Below are 18,900 nucleotides of genomic sequence, written 5' to 3' on the forward strand. Positions count from 1 at the left end.
TTAGTGCTTCTTGTGATTTGGTTATTTTATTTTTTTACTTTGGTTGTGATTTTTGTTTACTAACAAATACCCAATAACAGTACCTAGGTATAGCAGACATCCATGTATTTTTAATACATGAATTAATAAATAAACAAGGCTTATTAGAGTTCTTGTCATGATAGCTGTCACACAGTACTTAATAAATAGTGGTAACAAAAAGTGGTAGTTGTAGACCAAAACAATTGGAAGCAGTGGCCAGTGCATCCCACTGACAGTAAAGCAGAAATAATTTTATTAAATATTGCGTGCCTTGCACTTGCTCTGTGCCAGACATAGTTGAAAGGGCTTTTTATGTGTACTTTTTCTTTTCATCCTTACAACTACGTATGAGGGTTATCCCATTTACAGATGAAGATACTGAGTCCGAGTAACACCTGTTAGTGACTGAGAGGGTTGGGGTGTGGACTCGGGCCATCTGATTCCAAAGGTTGTTCTCAAATTCTTTTGTTGAGATTTTTCTAGGTGCTGTACTGTGCATGTGTGGCCCCTGCCCTCCTGGAGCTTGCATCTTAGTGAAGGAGATAAGCCTGATCGCAAATGACAAATGAACGATGGAGACCTGTAGGAAGCCGTAGAGGCCTCCCTTAAATTGGATGGTCAGTAAAGGTCTTTCCAATGAAATGCAAGCTGAGACCTGGAGGCAGCCAGATGAAGCGTTCCATACAGGGGGAACAGAATTAGCAAAGGCCCTGAGGTGGTCGTCACAGAGATCAGAATACCGGAATGGAACAGAGGTCCTGAGATGGGATGGGTGTGATTGCCAAGGAGCTCAGAATACCAGAGTGGAGAGCTGGAAGAGAGCATGTCGCAGACCCTAGGAAGGACCTCCTGAATGCTGATCGTAGGTCCTAGATTTTAGTACTTGCAGTTAGGAAGATTGAGGCTAGTGAGTGTCAGGGCTGGGATTTGAACACAACAGGTCTGGCTCCAGAAGCTCTGCCTTTAACCTCTGCTCTGTGGCCCTAGCAAACTAAGATTTTGTATTCTGCGTCTCAAGTCCTCGTGCATCTACAGAGCTACAGAGCCATCTTTGGGTTCCTTGCTCTGCTTCACCCCAGCATCTGTGGTCTGATGGCTTTGTAGAGTCCTTCAGAGCTTGTCTTCAGTCAATTTCCCTCATCTTCATTCTGCAGGCTCCTCCTGTTGACTTCTGCATCAGCCCTTGGGGACCACCCTCCACCCTAAGTGATCCACATTCATGCCAGAGTTACCATCTCTATCATGTGGCCTCCTTGCTGAGAGTCTTGAGTTCTCTCTGATGTGCAAGGAAGAGCCACCGTCCTCCTGCAGCCAGACCCCCAGCATGTCTCCCTGGCTGCCGCCCTGCCTGGCCTTTAGGGTGGAGTGTGGTTAGTCAGCAGTGGGAGCAGCAGTCCACTAGAGGCTTCGGCTCACGTTGTACAGTAGTCAGATGCCATTTGATGTGTACGTCAGTGTCCTCTGAGGGTGACGATAGGGCTGGGGCAGTTGAACACTCATGTGAGGTTGCATGACTTTGTTTCTTGGGTTAAGTTACCAAGTGTTTACTTCACGCTCAGTGCTGGGTGCTCTCTGTGGAATCCTCACAGGAATGCTATGACATACTGGTTCATGGAACTGTGTTTTATAGACAAAGGAAAACAGGTTCAAAGAGGTTAAAGAATTTAACCATGCTTACACACTTGGTAAGAGGAAGAGCAGGAACTTGAATCCAAGTAGTCTGACTGAAAAACTGCCTTTGGCTGTTGCATAGAATGTAGTAACAAAAGACAAATTCCCGATATGTAGCTTTGAATATCAGACCCTGAGATGTGGAGGTTTTACCTGAAAATATGTCCAGGTATGGGACCAGGTATTGAAGGAGGACTTGAACTTCTGTCTCACTGAAGGGCATACAGAGTTCCACTAGGAATTGTCACTCGGTGACGTGAAGGCACACTTACAACCTTCTGACTTAGGTTGGTATCACAGAGACTTAACCTAATATTTTGATTCTTATCCACCAGGTAATATGTAAGACGTAATCATTGCTGCTTTCTGGAAAAAATGATCACAGATGAGGAATGGGGCTGGTGGTCTGTGTCAAGGCTAGTTCGTCATCAGAGACTGTATGATGCGGGCCCTGCCTCGCCGAGTCTCCAGAGAAGTGACTTGAGGCTAAGAATGAATGAAGTAGAGCAACAGCCAGGCAGAGGTCTGTGGACAGTGAGTTCCACACACCAGAACAGCAAGTGCCAGCATGCTACTGCAGGAGCGAGCACACTGTGGCCCAGGATAAAATAACAAGGCCAGAGAGGCAGGGCCTCTGCTTTAGCCATGCGGGCCAGGTCAAGGACCTTGGTTTCTTTCCTCAGAGCAAGTGAAAGCTGCGGGAAAGTTCCAGGAAAGTACACACACAGCAAGAGCTCACTCTCGGGTTCTGGCCAAGACAAGGCATCGCACTCTCACTCAAAGAGTAGTGCAGAGATTTTCATTTATAAATTGTATTCTTAAGTCAGTACATGAAGGTCTGTAGTGGAAGCGTGGGGTAAGGAGGAACCCAGCAGGGAAGGCACAGGGGCCGGTTCTTGCTGAGTGGTAAGAATTGCAGAAAGAGAAGAGGGAAAAGTTTTCCACACTACAGGAACCTTCTGGCCCAAAGGTAGAATTGTGGGGAGCTAAGATAGGTTCTGGGGATTCCAAGACTCTTGGAATAGGTGTGGATTGACTCCCCAGCCTGAATTCTAAGAGGCCTTGCTTTCAGAGAGGTGAGTCAGAGATCTAACCCCACTTTGAAGCCATCAGGAGTCTTTAAGTAGAGGGATGGTATTATTGCCTTACAAATCAGTGCATCGGACAGCAGGCAAGTAGAGGCTGGAGGAGAAACTGATCCTGTCAGGAGACTGTCCAAGTGAGTGGAGGTCACAGGCCCTGGCCTGAGACACTGGCGGTCAGGGTGGACGGAGAAGGGGATTCTGGGGGGAACACTAGAACTGCCTGGGCTGACGAGTGCAGCACATGGGTTCAGGTGGTGACTCTGCCAGGTACTAGTGTGTGAGATCTGAGTATCTGTATGCCTTAGTTTCCTGGTCAGTGCAGGATTTCGTGACTTCTGCCTTCCAGGCCATGGGAAATAGCACTTCAGGGGCCAAGGGTTCTTCTGAGACTACATGTGTTCGTAATTTCCCTACTCTGTAGAGTAGGTGAAAGAGGCACTGTGATCATCACTGTTTGACCAATGAGGAAACTGAAGTTCGGGGAGGTTACAGAACTTGCTGAGGTCACATCTGTCTTGAGGGAGGAAACCAGGGGACCCAGAGTGATAGAGAGTGGCCCACATGCAACCGCTCTGTTTAAAATACCAGCAATACAGAGTGACCGTCTGGGGAGGAGTAGGGAGCGGCCCTTTGAAGAGGGGACAGCTGAACTGAGACCTGAGTTGAGAATGTGCCAGGCATCTCCTGAAAAGCGAGGGCAGAGCCTGGCTGGGAATGAGACTGCTGGGTCTGTGGGGAGAAAGGAGGCCAGTGCACCCAACAGCAGAGCCATCCAAGCACAGGGGAGTAGAGAACGAGACAGGCTGAGAGAAATGAGTGCACACTGGGGGCTGCGGTAAGGGCTGAGATTGTATTCATAAAAAAGCACTGGAGGCAGGCGAGGTGACGCTCGTGGTCCAGGAGGCTGAGATGGAATTGCAAGTTCAGAGCCAGCCTCAGCCACTTAGTGAGGCCCTAAGCAACTCAGCAAGACCCTGACTCTAAATAAAATATAAAAAAGGGCTGGGGATGTGACTCAGTGGTTAAGCACCTCTAGGTTCAATCCCTGGTACCAAAAAAAAAAAAAAAAAAAAAAAAAAAGCCACCAGAGAGACCACCAGAGACTTTTAAACAGGGCAGTGACATGATTTGACAGGATTTTTAGAACCATTCTGGTGACATGGAGGAGATTCTGGTGACACTTAGGAGACTTCTTCCATAGTCCAGTGCAAGGTGCTGATAGCAAACCCTACAAGTAGCTGTGGCAATGGAAAGAAGTGGGCAGAGGTTTTTAAGTGCATCTGACTGAATTTGCTGGTGACCTGGATGTGATGAGGGACAGAGTTAGAGATAATAAGAGGGTTTTAGTTTTAGCCTTTGAGGGGCGAATAGAAGCATTTACCTGAGAGGGAAAAGCTTATTAGAAGCAAGAAGTGGGGCAGGGCTACCATGAAGTCTCTCGGACATGCTTGTTCCATTTGAGATGTGCATGAGACATCCAGATGGCAGTGTCTAGTAGGCAGTTGGCCATGTGAATGTAGACAGAGCTTGGGAGTAGTCTGGGCTGAAGATAGAAACGTAGGAGTCGTTGGTATGTAGAAGTTTGGGATGTGTGGGAGAAGGAGACACTCAGGATACTGCAAAGGTTAAATGCTTCGCTACAACATTCATGTTCTGTTGTTCTTGAGCACAGTCTCCAAATTGGAAATAGCAAGGTCAAAGTTTAGTTATCACACTTGCTACAGTTGGAGGTCCAGTTTCCAGCCGGGGGCCTTCGTTCTGCATGGAACTGTGGTGTTTCTATACACATGCTCATGAGCCCAGGTGCTTAAATCCAGTCTGTCCCATTATGTTGACCTGGGGTCCCAGAAGTAGCTGATGGCCTGGGTATAGATGTGGGTCCACTCATTCATTCCCTTATTAGAAGGAAGGAGTGACCTAGATCTTGAGAAAGGTTCAGTCCTTACACAAGAGCAAAATCCATTCTTTTAGAATTAGTTTCAGAATCCATAAATTCAAATATAGTTTTAAAACTTCTCATATTTTTAAGTGTAGAATTGATGGTTCTAGTTATATATTTAAAGCGTATTTTGTAAACTTTTAAATTCAATAAAGACTTCATTTTTATTAACTCAATATTTTTTTCTGTTGTACATCAAATTTTTCTTTGCATTGCAAGAGCTCTATGTAATTTGTGGGTGGCCTGATTATGAATTTATGCCTTAGAAATATTCAGAAACATACATATACCTTTCATACAAATTATTTTCATTTCTTTCTGTTGCCACAACATTCCACACTCTATTCCTGTTGCTAAGGCCTCTGGAATGTCCCAACACAGGAAAAGGATATAGAAGTTTTTTTTCTGAAGAAATTTTACTTAAATTATTTTGTATCCTCTAGCTTGCTTCTAAATATGGGTATCTGCAAGTAAAGAATTTTAAAAGCTAAAATTAAAGTTGCTTTAGGTTTTTATAATAGGAACTCAGTTTCATAGGGTAGAATGAACTGGGTTTATGTATACGTTTCTGCTGTGTGTCGGGGGTGTGCACGCACATACACACACTTGCAGTGTGCTAATGAGAGATTAACAGCTGAACTCACAGGTCACTCAGAGCTTGGGTCCTGGGCGTGCTGCTCTCTTGCTGGGAGATATTAGACAAGTTGATTTCTTCACAAGTAGAATGAGTATGTACATTGTAAGGTTATTGTTAGGAATAAATGTGATCAGGGGAGGGGACAGGGTGGATGGAAATGATCAGTGCACAATGTATGCGTGTACCGAAGTAATCACAGTGAATCCTGTAAATCTGTCAAATTAATATGTATTCATAATAATAACAAATCCGCTCTAAAAGAAAAATAGAGAGATGTGGATAAACCAGTGTAAAATGTGCTTAGCCCAGGACCTGCACACAGTAGTCTCAGTGTCAACTGTTTATCGTAATTCTCATCCTGGCCGCCATCATCAGTTATCATCGATCTTAAGTTACTGAGGAAATTGAAATTTTTACAGAAGTACAGATTCCTGGTCCCTTACAGAATGGCTCTGCCTTCTTAGTTTTACTAACCCTAAGTCACCCAAAAATATCAAACTAGGACAAAAAGGGAATCGTCTTCTACGTAAGCGTCCTTGTGGCAAACTCAAATTCTTACTATTTGAAAGGATCTCTATAGGTTATTTATCAAACTGCCTCATTTTTAAACGGGTAGGGAACTAGTCCCCAGAAATGTCTGGTGTCTGGCAAAGTAATACATTTTAAACAGCATTGCTTGTCATTAAGCATGTAAGAAACTACACAAACCAGCACATTGGAGGACAAAATCTAAATGAAGCTCAGTGGTAGAGCGCTCACCTAGCCTGTGTGAGGCACTGGGTTCGATCCTCAGCACCACATAAAAATAAATGAGTAGAACAAAGTTATTGTGTCTACCTATAAAAAAAATTAAAACAAAAACTAAAGACTACACATTTAAGGCTGCCTTAATTGCTATTTAATTAAACTCATTGAGTTGATTTGATATTTATAGACAATTCATACTTTTCAACCATAAATTGTGAATTTTCTACCACTTTTGTAATTTGGATTTTCTTTATTAATAGTCCTATCAAAGACATTAAGCACAGGGTTGATATCATGGAACTTGGGGTAAACTACCTTAAATTTTTACTGTTGAAAATGAAATGTCATGTCAGAAACAGTAGCCATGGAAAATGGCTTATTACATATATACCATTGCATGGAATAGAACCTTTCCTCTTCTCCAAATGCACTGTACTTATAAACTCACTGTGGACATGCTTTCAAGGAAAACAGCACGTTGTTTGGCTCTAATTTTTTCTTAGAAAATTAAGATTAGTTATAGAAGTTAACAGTCTACTGGAAACTTTTTATGTTATCTGACCAGTTTATGTAATCAGAGGTGTTTTAGCCTTGACATCTAATTTATCGGAGTTGGAATCTGGATGAAATGTTTAGAAATCAGGACCCTTTTCTTCAGAAGGGCCCAAATCCCAGTCATCTTGAATCCCAGCTATTGACCTTAGACAGAGTACTTCACCTCTCCAGGTCACTTTCTTCTTCACTATAATAAGGATATAATGGTACCTACATTAAGTAGTTGTATCAAATGAGATAATAACACATATAAATGGGTCAGTACTGCATCTGCATCCCAGAGTCACACTGGACCGTATTGTGTTTCAGATCCATACCAAGCCATCCTCAACTCAATAATAGAATTATTTAAGAAAATGTGAGATACAGGCATGTGTGAATATCAGATCCATAGTTTAATATTTTAGAAACTATCATCATTTATTATCTTAGGGCATTTTCTTCTTCCTATGAAAACCACCACTGGAGAAAGTGAATTAAATTTTTAAGAAAGAAAGCAGATGCTAATCAGCTGTTTGTGTCTTTTAAAGATTTGCTAAATTGAAATGTGCCACCTATCCATTTATTGCAGATATTCTCAATAGTACATGTAGTATCAAATACTTGTTTAAAATCACTGATTTTGAAATCTTTAAAAAGTTGATTCTCAATCTGAACTTTAAGTCCTGTTCCTTATATCATTTGCCCCACAGCATGAACCATTTTTCGTGATTGGGATTTTTAAGTTAACCATGTTTACAACAAATAACATTACTTTTAATTTTCATGTATAGGTGGATAGGTTAACTTATTATTAAGTGGACATTATTGTTAAAAAAAAACAAAAACAAAAAACAACTTATCTCCTGCCCTTTTCTGGTTGGTAACCATACTATAAGTAACATATGAACTGCTGTGTTTGAGCAAGTCTGTTTGGTGGCATCAGTTTTTTTTTTTTTTTTTTGCGGTGCTGGGGATCGAACCCAGGGCCTTGTGCTTGCAAGGCAAGTGCTCTACCAACTGAGCTATCTCCCCAGCCCCGGCATCAGTATTTTCAAATGGACTAGAGGTTGATATGACCTGGGGGGGGGGGGGGGGGGAGACACACGCTACATATACACACACTTTTTTTTCTTTGTATTACATGCTGTCAAAACTAGCAGTTTTCCTCTTCAGTGACATCTCGCTCCCTTTCTTAACTATCCATAGGACTCAGGGACCAGCTGACTGGATACAATCATAGTTTAAACAAATAAAACCATCAGATTGTACAGGTTTGGGGGATTGCTGAGCATTTTATATGGTTTCAGATTCTTACCCACAACCCTTGGAAGGGTTCGAGTAATGTTGCTTTATTCTGCGAGTGTATCTGTTGTTTGTATTTTAATAGATTGGTGTATCACTCATACTTTTTGGTGCATGTTATTTTAACCCTCCATAAAAAGTCTGTTACTTTGAAGCTGGAGTGACAACTGTCAGAGAACACTGGTGATAAGGCGTCTCCTTTGGAGAGTAGTATTCTTCCATGTGGCTTCACAGTAGTCATAACCAGATGAGTGAGTGACGCTCTGTTTCTTTGTTGCAGACATGCCAATATTTGGTCTTTGTCCAGCCCATGATGATTTCTACTTGGTGGTGTGTAACGACTGTAATCAGGTCGTCAAACCACAGGCATTTCAATCGCATTATGGTAAGTGGTTAATTATTTGAAAATCATTGTTAGAAGGTAAAAGGGGAAAGCAGGGTTAGACTGAAGGCCGGTTGTGGCGTACAACATCCTCCTTCATAGGAAGTAGGCTGTCGAATTCAAATGTTGGGTGTTTTCTGATTTTTATTGAAAGTGGTCCGCATTTTCTAGTTCTTTGTTGAAATTGTCAGGGAAAGTGTATTTTATAAGATCTCTCTTGAAATACTGCATCTATGCTACAGTTACAGATGTGTTTCCTTCTTGAGTCCCTGGTTATGAATTCAGTGGATTTTTAAGTTTTATGTATACACACACAGTATAAAGGCATGGGCCTTTCTTGAAATGTGATTTCGAAAGTTCCAAGTTCAATAGTTAAGTAGACATTTTAAAAATACTTGTGAGTTGTTTCCTCCTTGCTCTTACTACTATAAATGCAAGCTTGAAACAGAAAACAATGAGTTCTTCTATGATTAGAGTTTAACTGAAGCATCTCAGGAGTCACACTGGAGCTAGGTCCTAAGTGATAAGGAGGAGCAGCCCAGGCAGCAATCTGCAACAGACCTGGAAAGGCCAATGTGGCTGCAGGGCTAGTGAAGAGAGGTGGGAGCCAGCTAGAGGAATCCAGCTTTAGAGGCAAGAACCTGCTAATTCTCAGGTCAAGGTCAGAAGCAGCTTGGGGCATGTGCAAGGGAGCAACACTGTCCTGTCTCAGTGGTTGATTTGCTGAGAATAGACTGTAGGAGAAGAGAAGCTTGGAGAGTAAGTAGTTCAGAGGCGGGTACCTCGAAACTCAAGTTGGGCAGTAGAGCTGGAGAGACCGTGTAGCTTGGAGATGTTCTTAAAACTAGGACTTTAAGGGACTGCTGTTGTTTTTATCAGTCACACCATCATAATCAACATCCCATCATTTTCCCCAAGGAGTATATCTTATATCTAATCATAAAAAGTTTCTGAGTTCCTGCTTCTGGGTGAGGTCCTAAGGTAGGCACCAAAGTGAGATGAAAAATGAATAAGAAGTTCACTCTCTCTGCTAAAGACTGAGAGGCAAGTATTTTGCAGTTAAGGAGTTTGAAGCTGGAAGAGACTGGATTTAAATTTAAACCCGCAGGGCAACCCTTATTGGACCCCCTCTCGCCCTGAGGGAGCTGTCTCTTCTCAAAATAAATAAAATGAATAAGTTTAAACTTATAAGAGCAATAGGTAACTTGCCCTGAGCATCTTATCCTGCCTTGGTTTCCTTTTTCATAGTACAGGAAGGGTAATACCAATCTCATTGATTCCCGGTGGGAATTAAATGAAATAACCTAGACAAAGCTCAGGCCTCGGATATGATTGATAAAAGAGGGAGGGCAAGAACAGGGAAGATACAGATACAGCTGTGGATACAGGAAGTGTGTGTCTGTCATAACACAGTCCCAGGCCTTCAGAGTAAGGAACACAGATTGTTTCCCAGGAGTAACTCAGAGAAGACTCCTTAGAAAAAGTAGCCTTCTTGTAGAGTGGGTTATTTTTCTCCATGTAATTTTTTTCTCAATTTTTAAACATGGAATACATGTCCACTGTGGAAAATGCAGAAAATATTGTTTTAAAATAACCTGTCTTCCCCTTAAATGGGAAGTGTTTGGATGGGAATAGACAGGACTGCCACATACGGCTGCACAGTTTGTGCACTGAACAGCCATATTTGGTGGCCCCAGGCTGACAACAGGGTGATGTGAGTAAGCTCAGAGGCAGGAAATTCCAGGCAGCCTGGAATGTCCTGCACAAGAGCCACCATTGGCCAGAACTGATGCGTGCACGTGTGAATAAGCCATGTGCAAAGTCAGGCTGGGACTGGATCACAGGGCGTCGCTACCCATAGAGTCCCTGCCTTTGATGTGTGCCAGTGGAGACCTATTGCGCATTTTTCAGGACCAGAGTGATGTGACTTAGTAATGCTTCAGAGAATTGATAAGTAGAGCAGATCAGAAGGAAGTGTGAGAGGAAGGGCTTAAAGGTATGACTTCTTCCAGGCTTTCTTAGGCAGAAACAGGTTCTCTTGGATGTTTCTTCAAGGAGGACTTCACTCATTGGTGATAGTACATTTTTATGGGGTTTTAAAAATCTTCCTCTTTCTGGTTCTTAGAATGTTAATGTGTGAGTGAGAAAATTTGTCTTAAGATCACATGTCTACCCAGTCCCCAGCATGGTGACCTGACAAAGCCCCTGGGGAAGGAGTGAAGTCCTTCTAGTGGCAAGGAACATAATAAAGAATAAGAGGAGTTTCTGGCAGGAAGGTGAGGGCCTGGTGCCCTGAGAGGGTCTTCTGGGGACTGTGGAAGGAGCCTTCTTGGAGCAGCAGTAGAGGAGAGTGCTGGTGAAATCACATGGGATTGGGTTGGATGGTGTGGGCGGGCAGAGAACGATTGCATGAAGTGGAGGAGCCCCCGTGTACTGTCCCTGGAGGGACACTGCACTCACCTGGAGGGAAGGAGCCATGGGCAGAGGGTCCCCAGGGCCAAGAATCGTTCTCAGTGTGGCCACTTTCTCTTCTGTCTTGAGGACAGGGGTTGCAAAAGGAAAGAGTACTTTTGAGGAGCCTTCCTTTTGTTGTTGCTGAAGTTTCAGAAGGGCAGTTCTTGTGTTCTCTTCTTACAGTTAATAACAACAAAAAAAAGGTTTTTCAAATTCAGAATCTGAGTGGCCATCGTAGCTTGTTTATTACCGTACCAATATTCCTTGACTTTGGAGTTACGTCCTGATAAACCCATGGTAAGTCGAAAGTATCCTAAGTCAAAAATGCATTCCTCCATTCAACCTCCTGAGTATCCTGGCCAGCAACACCAACCGCCAAGCTTGGTGTTCCCTTTGTGTTTTGTGGCTGACTGGGAGCTGCGCCTGCTGCTACTCAGTATCACAAGAGCTAATTGTATGACCTGGGAGATGGTTAAAATCCAGTGTATAGTTGAATGCAGATGGTTTTTACACTGTTATAAAGTCAGAAAATGGCCAAGTTGAACTATTGTAAGTTAGGGACTGACTGCATCAGGAGGAACTCATACCTGCTAAGAGAGGAAATATATTTTTCCTCTTTGGATGAAATTGGTGAAAATGTGTGGGCGGTCTTCTGTGAATTCATGTGTCATTGATATTCATTTGTGACTTTTAAGAACACATGAACAGTTGTTACAAAATCCAACAGGCAGTTCCTTTAAAACCACTGCTGCCAGGACAGGAAAGGACACTACAGTGACAGTAAGACTTACAAATTACTTAAGGTTAGTGGTAAAATTATTGTGAATTAGTGAGCACCTTAGGATCCAGAGGACTAAGAGGTCGTGTGCTTTCGGTAGTAAGCTACCTTTTGGGGATTCCCACTTGTCAGTGATTTGTCCCAGGATTTCCATTTGTCAGTGATGGTGAGTAGTGTAGTGTCATTTTGGCATCTTCAAGTTTCATAGTCTGATTGCTTTGATAGTAGCAATAACACTGTTTTCTCAGTGTTTTATGTGTTTCGAAATACTCCGTCATGCCTTCAGTTACTCAAGTGTTTTTAAAAGCAAAATGTTTCTTACTGCTAATTTCAGATTTTAAAATATAATTTTAATGGTAGACACGAAAGGCTGCTGCACATCTGAATCCAGGTAGCTTTCTAAGTGGCAGAAGCCCCAGGTCCACTCCAGATCTCCAGGTTGGACTCTCCAGGGCTGGAGCCCATGAATCGGCAGTTCAAAACTCCTGGGCTGATTCTGACCTGCAAGCTGGCCAGAAGTCATTCCTTTCACAGCAGATATTGTCCACTCTGGCAGAGCTGCTGCTGTGTACTCCCAGGACTGGCATAGTGACACTATGCCAGATTGTCACTAAGATTTGTCAAATCTAGTAATGATGACAGGAAAGGAGGCCTCTGCTTTTTAAGTCTTTGTAGTATGTGCAGGAAATGTCACATTAATACCTCTGGAACTTTTTTTTTTTTTTTTTTTTAACTTTATGGCAGTTCTAGGGATTGAACCCAGGGGCACTTTACCACAGAGCTACATCCCCGAACCTCCCTTCCCTTTTTAAAAGAATGTTGAGGCAGTGTCTCAGTTGCTGAGGCTGGCCTCGAACTTGAGATCCTCCTGTGTCATCTTCCTGCTTGCCATTAGGATTATAGGGCGTGCCATTAGGTCCGGCTCTGTAACATTTAAGTGTGAAGTGGGGCTGGGATGGTGACCTTTCCTACAGCCAGATGCACCATTCTTTGGAAGTGAGCACCTTCGTTGATCAGTTAGTGATACATTTGTTGGTCTTGTGAAGAGCATAACCCATGTGGTCCTTTTTCCCTACATTTGCTCTGGATCTGAACTAGTGGGAACAGTATAAGGTTAGGGAATGACTCGTGGGGCGCCTTTGGAGTGTGTGCTGAGCGGGCCTCCCAGAGTGCAGGCCGTACTGCTCTGCACTGCTGCATCACTGCGTTTGTCATGAAGAGTGCCTTAATTTCTCTCTTTAATATGCAGAGATGGGTGATGTTACTTACAGGAAATAGATGAGCGATGCTAATTCAGTTTGGACAGGTACCACATTTAGAATTGCTGTAATTAATTGCAACCCTGTTCAAATGTCAGCCATTGAAGTGTTTCGCCTTAGGTTAGTTTGGCTGATCCACATGTTAATATTTTGGGTCAACTTGAGTCTTTGAGCAAGGCCACAATGGTGACGTGCTCAGTCATCTTTTCTCAAACTTGAAATCAAGTTCTGGCTTTATTATTGGCCAGCATATTTGCACATGATAATTTTTCTTTAAATCAAACCACATTTATTTAAATAAACCCATTTATAAAGAAAAACTTACTAGAACCATAAAGTGGTTGTTTACCATAAAAGATAGTAAAAGTAAAATAAAGTGAAAAGAAGACCGCTCACTCCGGTGCTGGTGCTCTTGCCAGTGTTGGCGCTGAGCCTGTGGCCTGCTCCCTGTGGGAGACTGGATGGCTGAGCAAAGTGGTAATAGCAAGCCTCATTCGAGGGTGATGTTATCAGAGGAATTGAAAGAGATTTGGAAAGGGAGGACGCTTCCTTTGTGATTTAATGCTGTTAATGCTGGGGAGTGACACCTACTCCAAATTTTGGGAAACACCAGTTTATGCTACAGGACTTAACTTCTTAGATATCAGAGGAATCTGTCTACTGAGACCAAACCTAATGCTAGGCCATGTCCAACATTGGAAGCCCGATGCTAGAATCTCGTGTTGATCTACAAAAGAATCTCGGAAGACAAATACCATTGTCATTTGTTGCTTGCCATTATGTATTGAGCCACTGCTAGTCACTGTAAGTAGCTCATGCGTCAACTGAGGAGGCCTCAGTGTGGAACATCTGCCCCTCGGACCTCGGTTCACAAATGGAGGTGTCATAAATCTGACTTTTTCATTAACTGTGTAAATGTTTCTGCTTTAGCAGAAACACTTGCTGTGATCTTGTAGCTTTCTTCACACACCGACACTGAATCCTCTCAGGTGAAGAGCCACATATGCATTGCTTGGGCTTAATGTGCCTTGATATACACTGAGGTGCTTTGGATTCTTTGAGACGCCAGCATAAATCGTATTTGTGAAAATGTCATTTTCATCAGAGGATGAGTAAATTACTCGTGAGAAATAGTACATACTTTTTTGAGCTAATCAGTTGTTTTCAAAGAATGTTAGTGTAAGGAGCCCTGCTCTGGGAGACCTGGGGACTGGTGCTGGCTGAGGTGCTGGTTCTCAGTGTAGACAGCTTTTCACATGGTTGTGACCAGCAGTCACCATTGTATAACTAAGGTACTTTGCATCATACAGCCAAGGTTATGTTATTTAATAAAGGACACGCAGCCCTTCTTTTGCCATCTGATGGACTTAGGCTTGGGAGTTAACTACATAAGGTATTTTTTTAATGTTATTTTATTTGACTTTTTGGTAACTATCTGAATAAAGGAAAATTTTGTTTCTCTGAAATGTGCTAGATTGGCCACTAAATTTGTATAATCTGAGTCTTTTTCTACTTTGAAATTTTCAGTGATAGTTAATCTTTTTAGAAGTAGCACTCGTTTAAAAGTCCCCAGACTAATAATAAATTTTAATAGTACTTGATGATTTACAAAGCATTTTTGCATGTATTACTTCATTTCCTTTTCTTAATGGCTCACTGAATGAATTTTATTCTTGGTTTACAGATTAAAGTCCTAAATTAGATATCATTTACACAGATAAAACATACCAGACCATGTTTTCTGGCTACTAATACCTATTTCTCTTGCATACAATGAGGATTGCATATAACAAGGATGCCTAGAGTTAAAAGAAAATCCAGAGAAGATATAATGAATTCCACATGTCACCAAACTATCATTAGAGACAGATGTTCTAGGTCAGGTAGAATATTAAGTTTGCTCAGAATAGCTGGAAGAGTGACTGGATCAGCACTGTAGACCCCTTACGTTACACCAGAGAGAACATATAATAATTCAAGGATGTAATGGTAGTAGGTTCAGTGTAGTCATTGAATTTCTCGTCTGCCTGTTCCACTTTATTTAACCCTAAATCATAGCAACTCTTCAAAGCCAAGCCAGGCTCCTCCTCCTCGGGCCTCATTACATTTTTGTAGAGACTTGGTCAGCATATTTATTTCTGCAGTCAGAATAAAGACTGAAACTTGTAGCAGAGCAGTAAGTACTTGGCTCTCTTGCTTCAGAGACACATGCCAGGCCTTCCTCCCGCAGTCAGAGGACGAGCCAGGCTGGAGCTAGCCAGAATTGGGCACGTCAAAATGTGAGCAACGTCAAGATGAACCTTAGTTTAACTCTCCAAGGAAACTCCAGCTTGCTGGTTTGAGCTAAACTTTTTGTCACTTAGTAATATGATGTAAAATAAATACAGTGAATGTTTTTTTCTTTACAAGCTGAACAATGCTAATTAGCTTTTTCAGATTATTTCAGGAGCAACAAATAGAGGACTGTTCTCTCCCTAGCTAATATAATTTTGTCTTTTTTCCTTAATTGTAAAGGAAGCAGGGTACTCTATTTGTAGTAACAATATTTTAATTTCTAAGTTATAAAATGTTTCGGTTTTTCCATTAATTGATATGTGTGTCTTTATTAATGTTTTTACCTTTGGGCTTGCTGTTAAAAGAAACTAAATAAACCAGCAATGGTGTCATTCATGCATTTAACAAATATTTATTGGGCACCTATTATATACCAGGCATTTCTCTTCAGTAAACTAGAAAAGCATTGTTTCTGATTTCATTCAGCTTGTATTCTGATTGGGGAGGAGGCTGGAGAAAGATGAAATAGAGTGGAATAAGATTGTTTCAAGTAGTGATACATGCTAGGAATAATGTAAGAGCGCGACTGGGCAGGCCACTTGAGATAGCTGGTTAAGACAGCCTTTGTGAGGAGTTGAAAGTCCGCTCAGTGAGGAAAAGGGCTAGCGCTCTGAGAACTGGAGGACTAGTGTTCCACACAGGAAAGGGCAAGTGCAAAGGTCCTGAGGCGGAAGTGGGCTTGGCGGAAAAGCCAGTGAGGAGGCAGGCAGCGTGCAAGGAGGAAGGGGTCTGGGTGGAAGCTGGAAAAAGGGAGGCCAGGGCCTGCTAGTGCAGTGGGCCCCACCAACCAGGAAAGGAACAGGGTGGATGGTGCCAGTGTGCCAAGAGGGGGCCAGGTCTGATCGATGGTTCTGTGGGACATAGAGCAGCAGGGAAAGCACAGAAGGGTGCTGTTCTGTACCAGGTAAGGTGAGAGAAGTTTAGATTGGGACTGTGGCAGCAGGGCACGGTGTGGATGGAATTGAGATCTGGTTGGAAGTACAGAGCCAGCAGGCTTGCCTCCCACTGCACCAGGTAGCAGCCAGTGGGAAAGGCGGCGGGAGAGGAGGTCATGGGGGTTTGGTGAATTTACTTCTGCTTGTGGATCAGGAGGTGGTTCTTTCAGTCTGTATATGGGCATTTATTTTAATGAGGTGCACTGACCTGAACAACAAAACCTTGATGTTATATATTCCGTCTTTAAACATTTTCTAAGGATTGTAGGCATAGGAAATAATCATTGCAGTGAGGCCAAGTTTGGGGGTCATTTATTCTTTTTGTTTGTTTGCTTTGGTTTTCAGTGGAACAGTGATCTAGTCATAAGAACTGGCAGACAGAAGAGGATGTGCTCACTTTCCTGGGACTTCTCACATTCTCATAGAGTAACAAGAATTTATTCAGGGGCTGGGGTGTAGCTCACTTGCCTGCCACGTCCAAAGCCCTGGTTGGATTCCCAGCTCCACCAGAGAACAAGAATTATTAATTAAAAAAAAAAAAAAATATCTTGGTTTATCTTTATCGATGTTGTAATGTACATTGTAAAAAGAAGATTAACCAAAAAAGATATATATGTAATCAGAATGAACTAGTCTCCTCCATCTTACTTTTTACTGGATGGTTGGACATGTCTGTATTTTTGCAATGTCACTAGACCCTGGAGGAAGTGTTGTGTGCCTGCATACTTCTTCCCCCAACACATATGAAAAGTTGATCTGTTATGAAAACTGAATTCCCTTTTTCACTTAACCTTACTTTCATACATTAATCACTGCTGTATGCTTTTTGAAGACTGCCGGTCGTTCTAATTTATTAATATATTTGATGGTAACCAGTCCTCTATCTGTGGACATTTAGATTGGCAATGCTACGTTTCTTTATGCAGTCCTTTTAGGGCACTTCCTTCTTTGGGCACATTGATTCTCCATGTGGAGGGTTGGGGTCACAGTTGCCCGCCAGGTTTGTGCTACTGTGACTTAATGAACTGCTTCAACAGTTCTGATTCAGATCACCAGAATTAAGGCAGTGAACAAATGTGTGTGTGCATGTACATGTGCACACACCATATATATGTATATGCACACTTCATATTTTTAATTTTTTTTGGTTGTAGATGGACACAGTGCCTTTATATTATTTATTTATTTTTTATGTGGTGCTGAGGATCAAACCCAGGGCCTCACATGTGCTAGGCAAGTGCTCCACCAATGAGCCCCAGCCCCAGCCCTGCACACTGTTTATAGTGTATTTACATTTCAAAGTATCACATGTGGTTTAAATAATGTAATTTTTTTTTTTTCTGGTACTAAGAATTGAACCCAGGGGTGCTCAACCACTGAGCCTCATCCCCAGACCTTTTTTATATTTTATTTAGAGACAGGTGCTTGGGGCTAAGTCACTGAGACTGGCTTTGAACTCAAAATCCTCCTGCTTCAGCCTCCTGAGCCACTGGGATTATAGGCATGTTCCACCATGCCCAGTTAAATATATGCAATTTTTGTCATTCATATGAAAGGGGGAATACTTGGAATTCTTTTTTCAAAAGCAGTCTTCATAAGAATTACACAGTAAGTTAATTTTTATATACTCACACATATTCACACATATATATGTACACACATACATATTTGCCTAGTTAATATTCACCAGGGCCAGTTTTGACTTGTCTGCTACAACATATAGAAATCATTAGCTGTTATAGAATGTCTGTGCTTTGGGTTTTAAAGGGAGAATTTGGAATAAAAACCCACATTTTTATTCTAATTCCTAAAAAAACGTTTTTCCTGGCATTCATTTTACAAGATGGATTTGTATGTTGACTGTTGAAGGTACACACACCTGCTCTTTGAACCCAGGCAGGCTGTAGTCTTACTTTTGACCAGAAGAGGGAGTATCGCTCGCGTCTCTTTGCTGAAGCACCTACTACCTGGCTGGAATAACTCCTCTAATCCATGTGCTGATCCAGGCCCAGGAAACACCCCGCTCCAGGGTCGAGAGAGCTACAGCTAAATCCAGCTGTTTTTCTCCTTATTTGTGTGTTTGAAATCTTAGTCTTTCGGTTTACTTCATTTGTTTTTAAAACAGTTCTCGAAACAAACTTCAGAGTAATTTTATACATTTTTCACCTTTTGCATTTTGAAAATTTAAAAAATACAAAGATCGGAGAAGGTATTTATCTCAATATAAAATAGTTAAAAACAAGCAGGGTGTCCCTAATTGCACAGGATAAAGTTCTTTACCCACAAGGTCCAAAATAAACTTTGGAATGAAACGTGTCTCGCTGCCTCTTATGCTTGATATTTTCAACAGTTAGAACGCTTAAAGACTCGGGTGAGCTTTAGAAGGTTAAGATGTTGTTTTGCCAGGGGCTAATGCGCCTTTTTTCTCTTTGATTTTTATGTGGTATTCAAATTTCAGTCTGCTTAGCCAAACAAATGAAACGAGTGACATAATTTCATGCTTCATAAATTTTTCTTCCACTGCTTTCACTGAATTTTGCAATAAAAATTACTAAACCACTTTCTTTATAGAGGTTTTGATTGGCACATAAGTATATTAAATACATGTGCTCATATATTTTTACATAAGTACACGAATGTAATCATCACAAACATGCTCTTGTGGGTGCAGTCTCCTTTTTTCTTATTTCATTGGCTCTCTCTGCCTTCCTGCCTTCTGACTATAGCAGTCCTCTCTAAATCATAACTACGTTCTGAGTTGGTGCATAACTTCACGTGCATGCTTATATGCATCTCCGTGCGAACATCACGCGCATAGG

At 42.0% G+C, this 18,900-nt stretch overlaps 1 protein-coding gene across 1 annotated transcript in view; it reads left to right on the forward strand.

Moving 5' to 3' along the window:
- The window catches only part of ATXN7 (ataxin 7), an 86,652-nt gene that overhangs the window by 33,222 nt on the left and 34,530 nt on the right, over positions 1-18,900 (forward strand). Inside the window, 1 exon segment of the mRNA XM_079114477.1 lies at positions 8,220-8,324. Within this exon segment, the coding sequence (XP_078970603.1) occupies positions 8,220-8,324 (105 nt within the window).

Source organism: Sciurus vulgaris, assembly GCF_902686455.1.
Source record: "Sciurus vulgaris genome assembly, chromosome: 16".
NCBI lineage: Eukaryota > Metazoa > Chordata > Mammalia > Rodentia > Sciuridae > Sciurus > Sciurus vulgaris.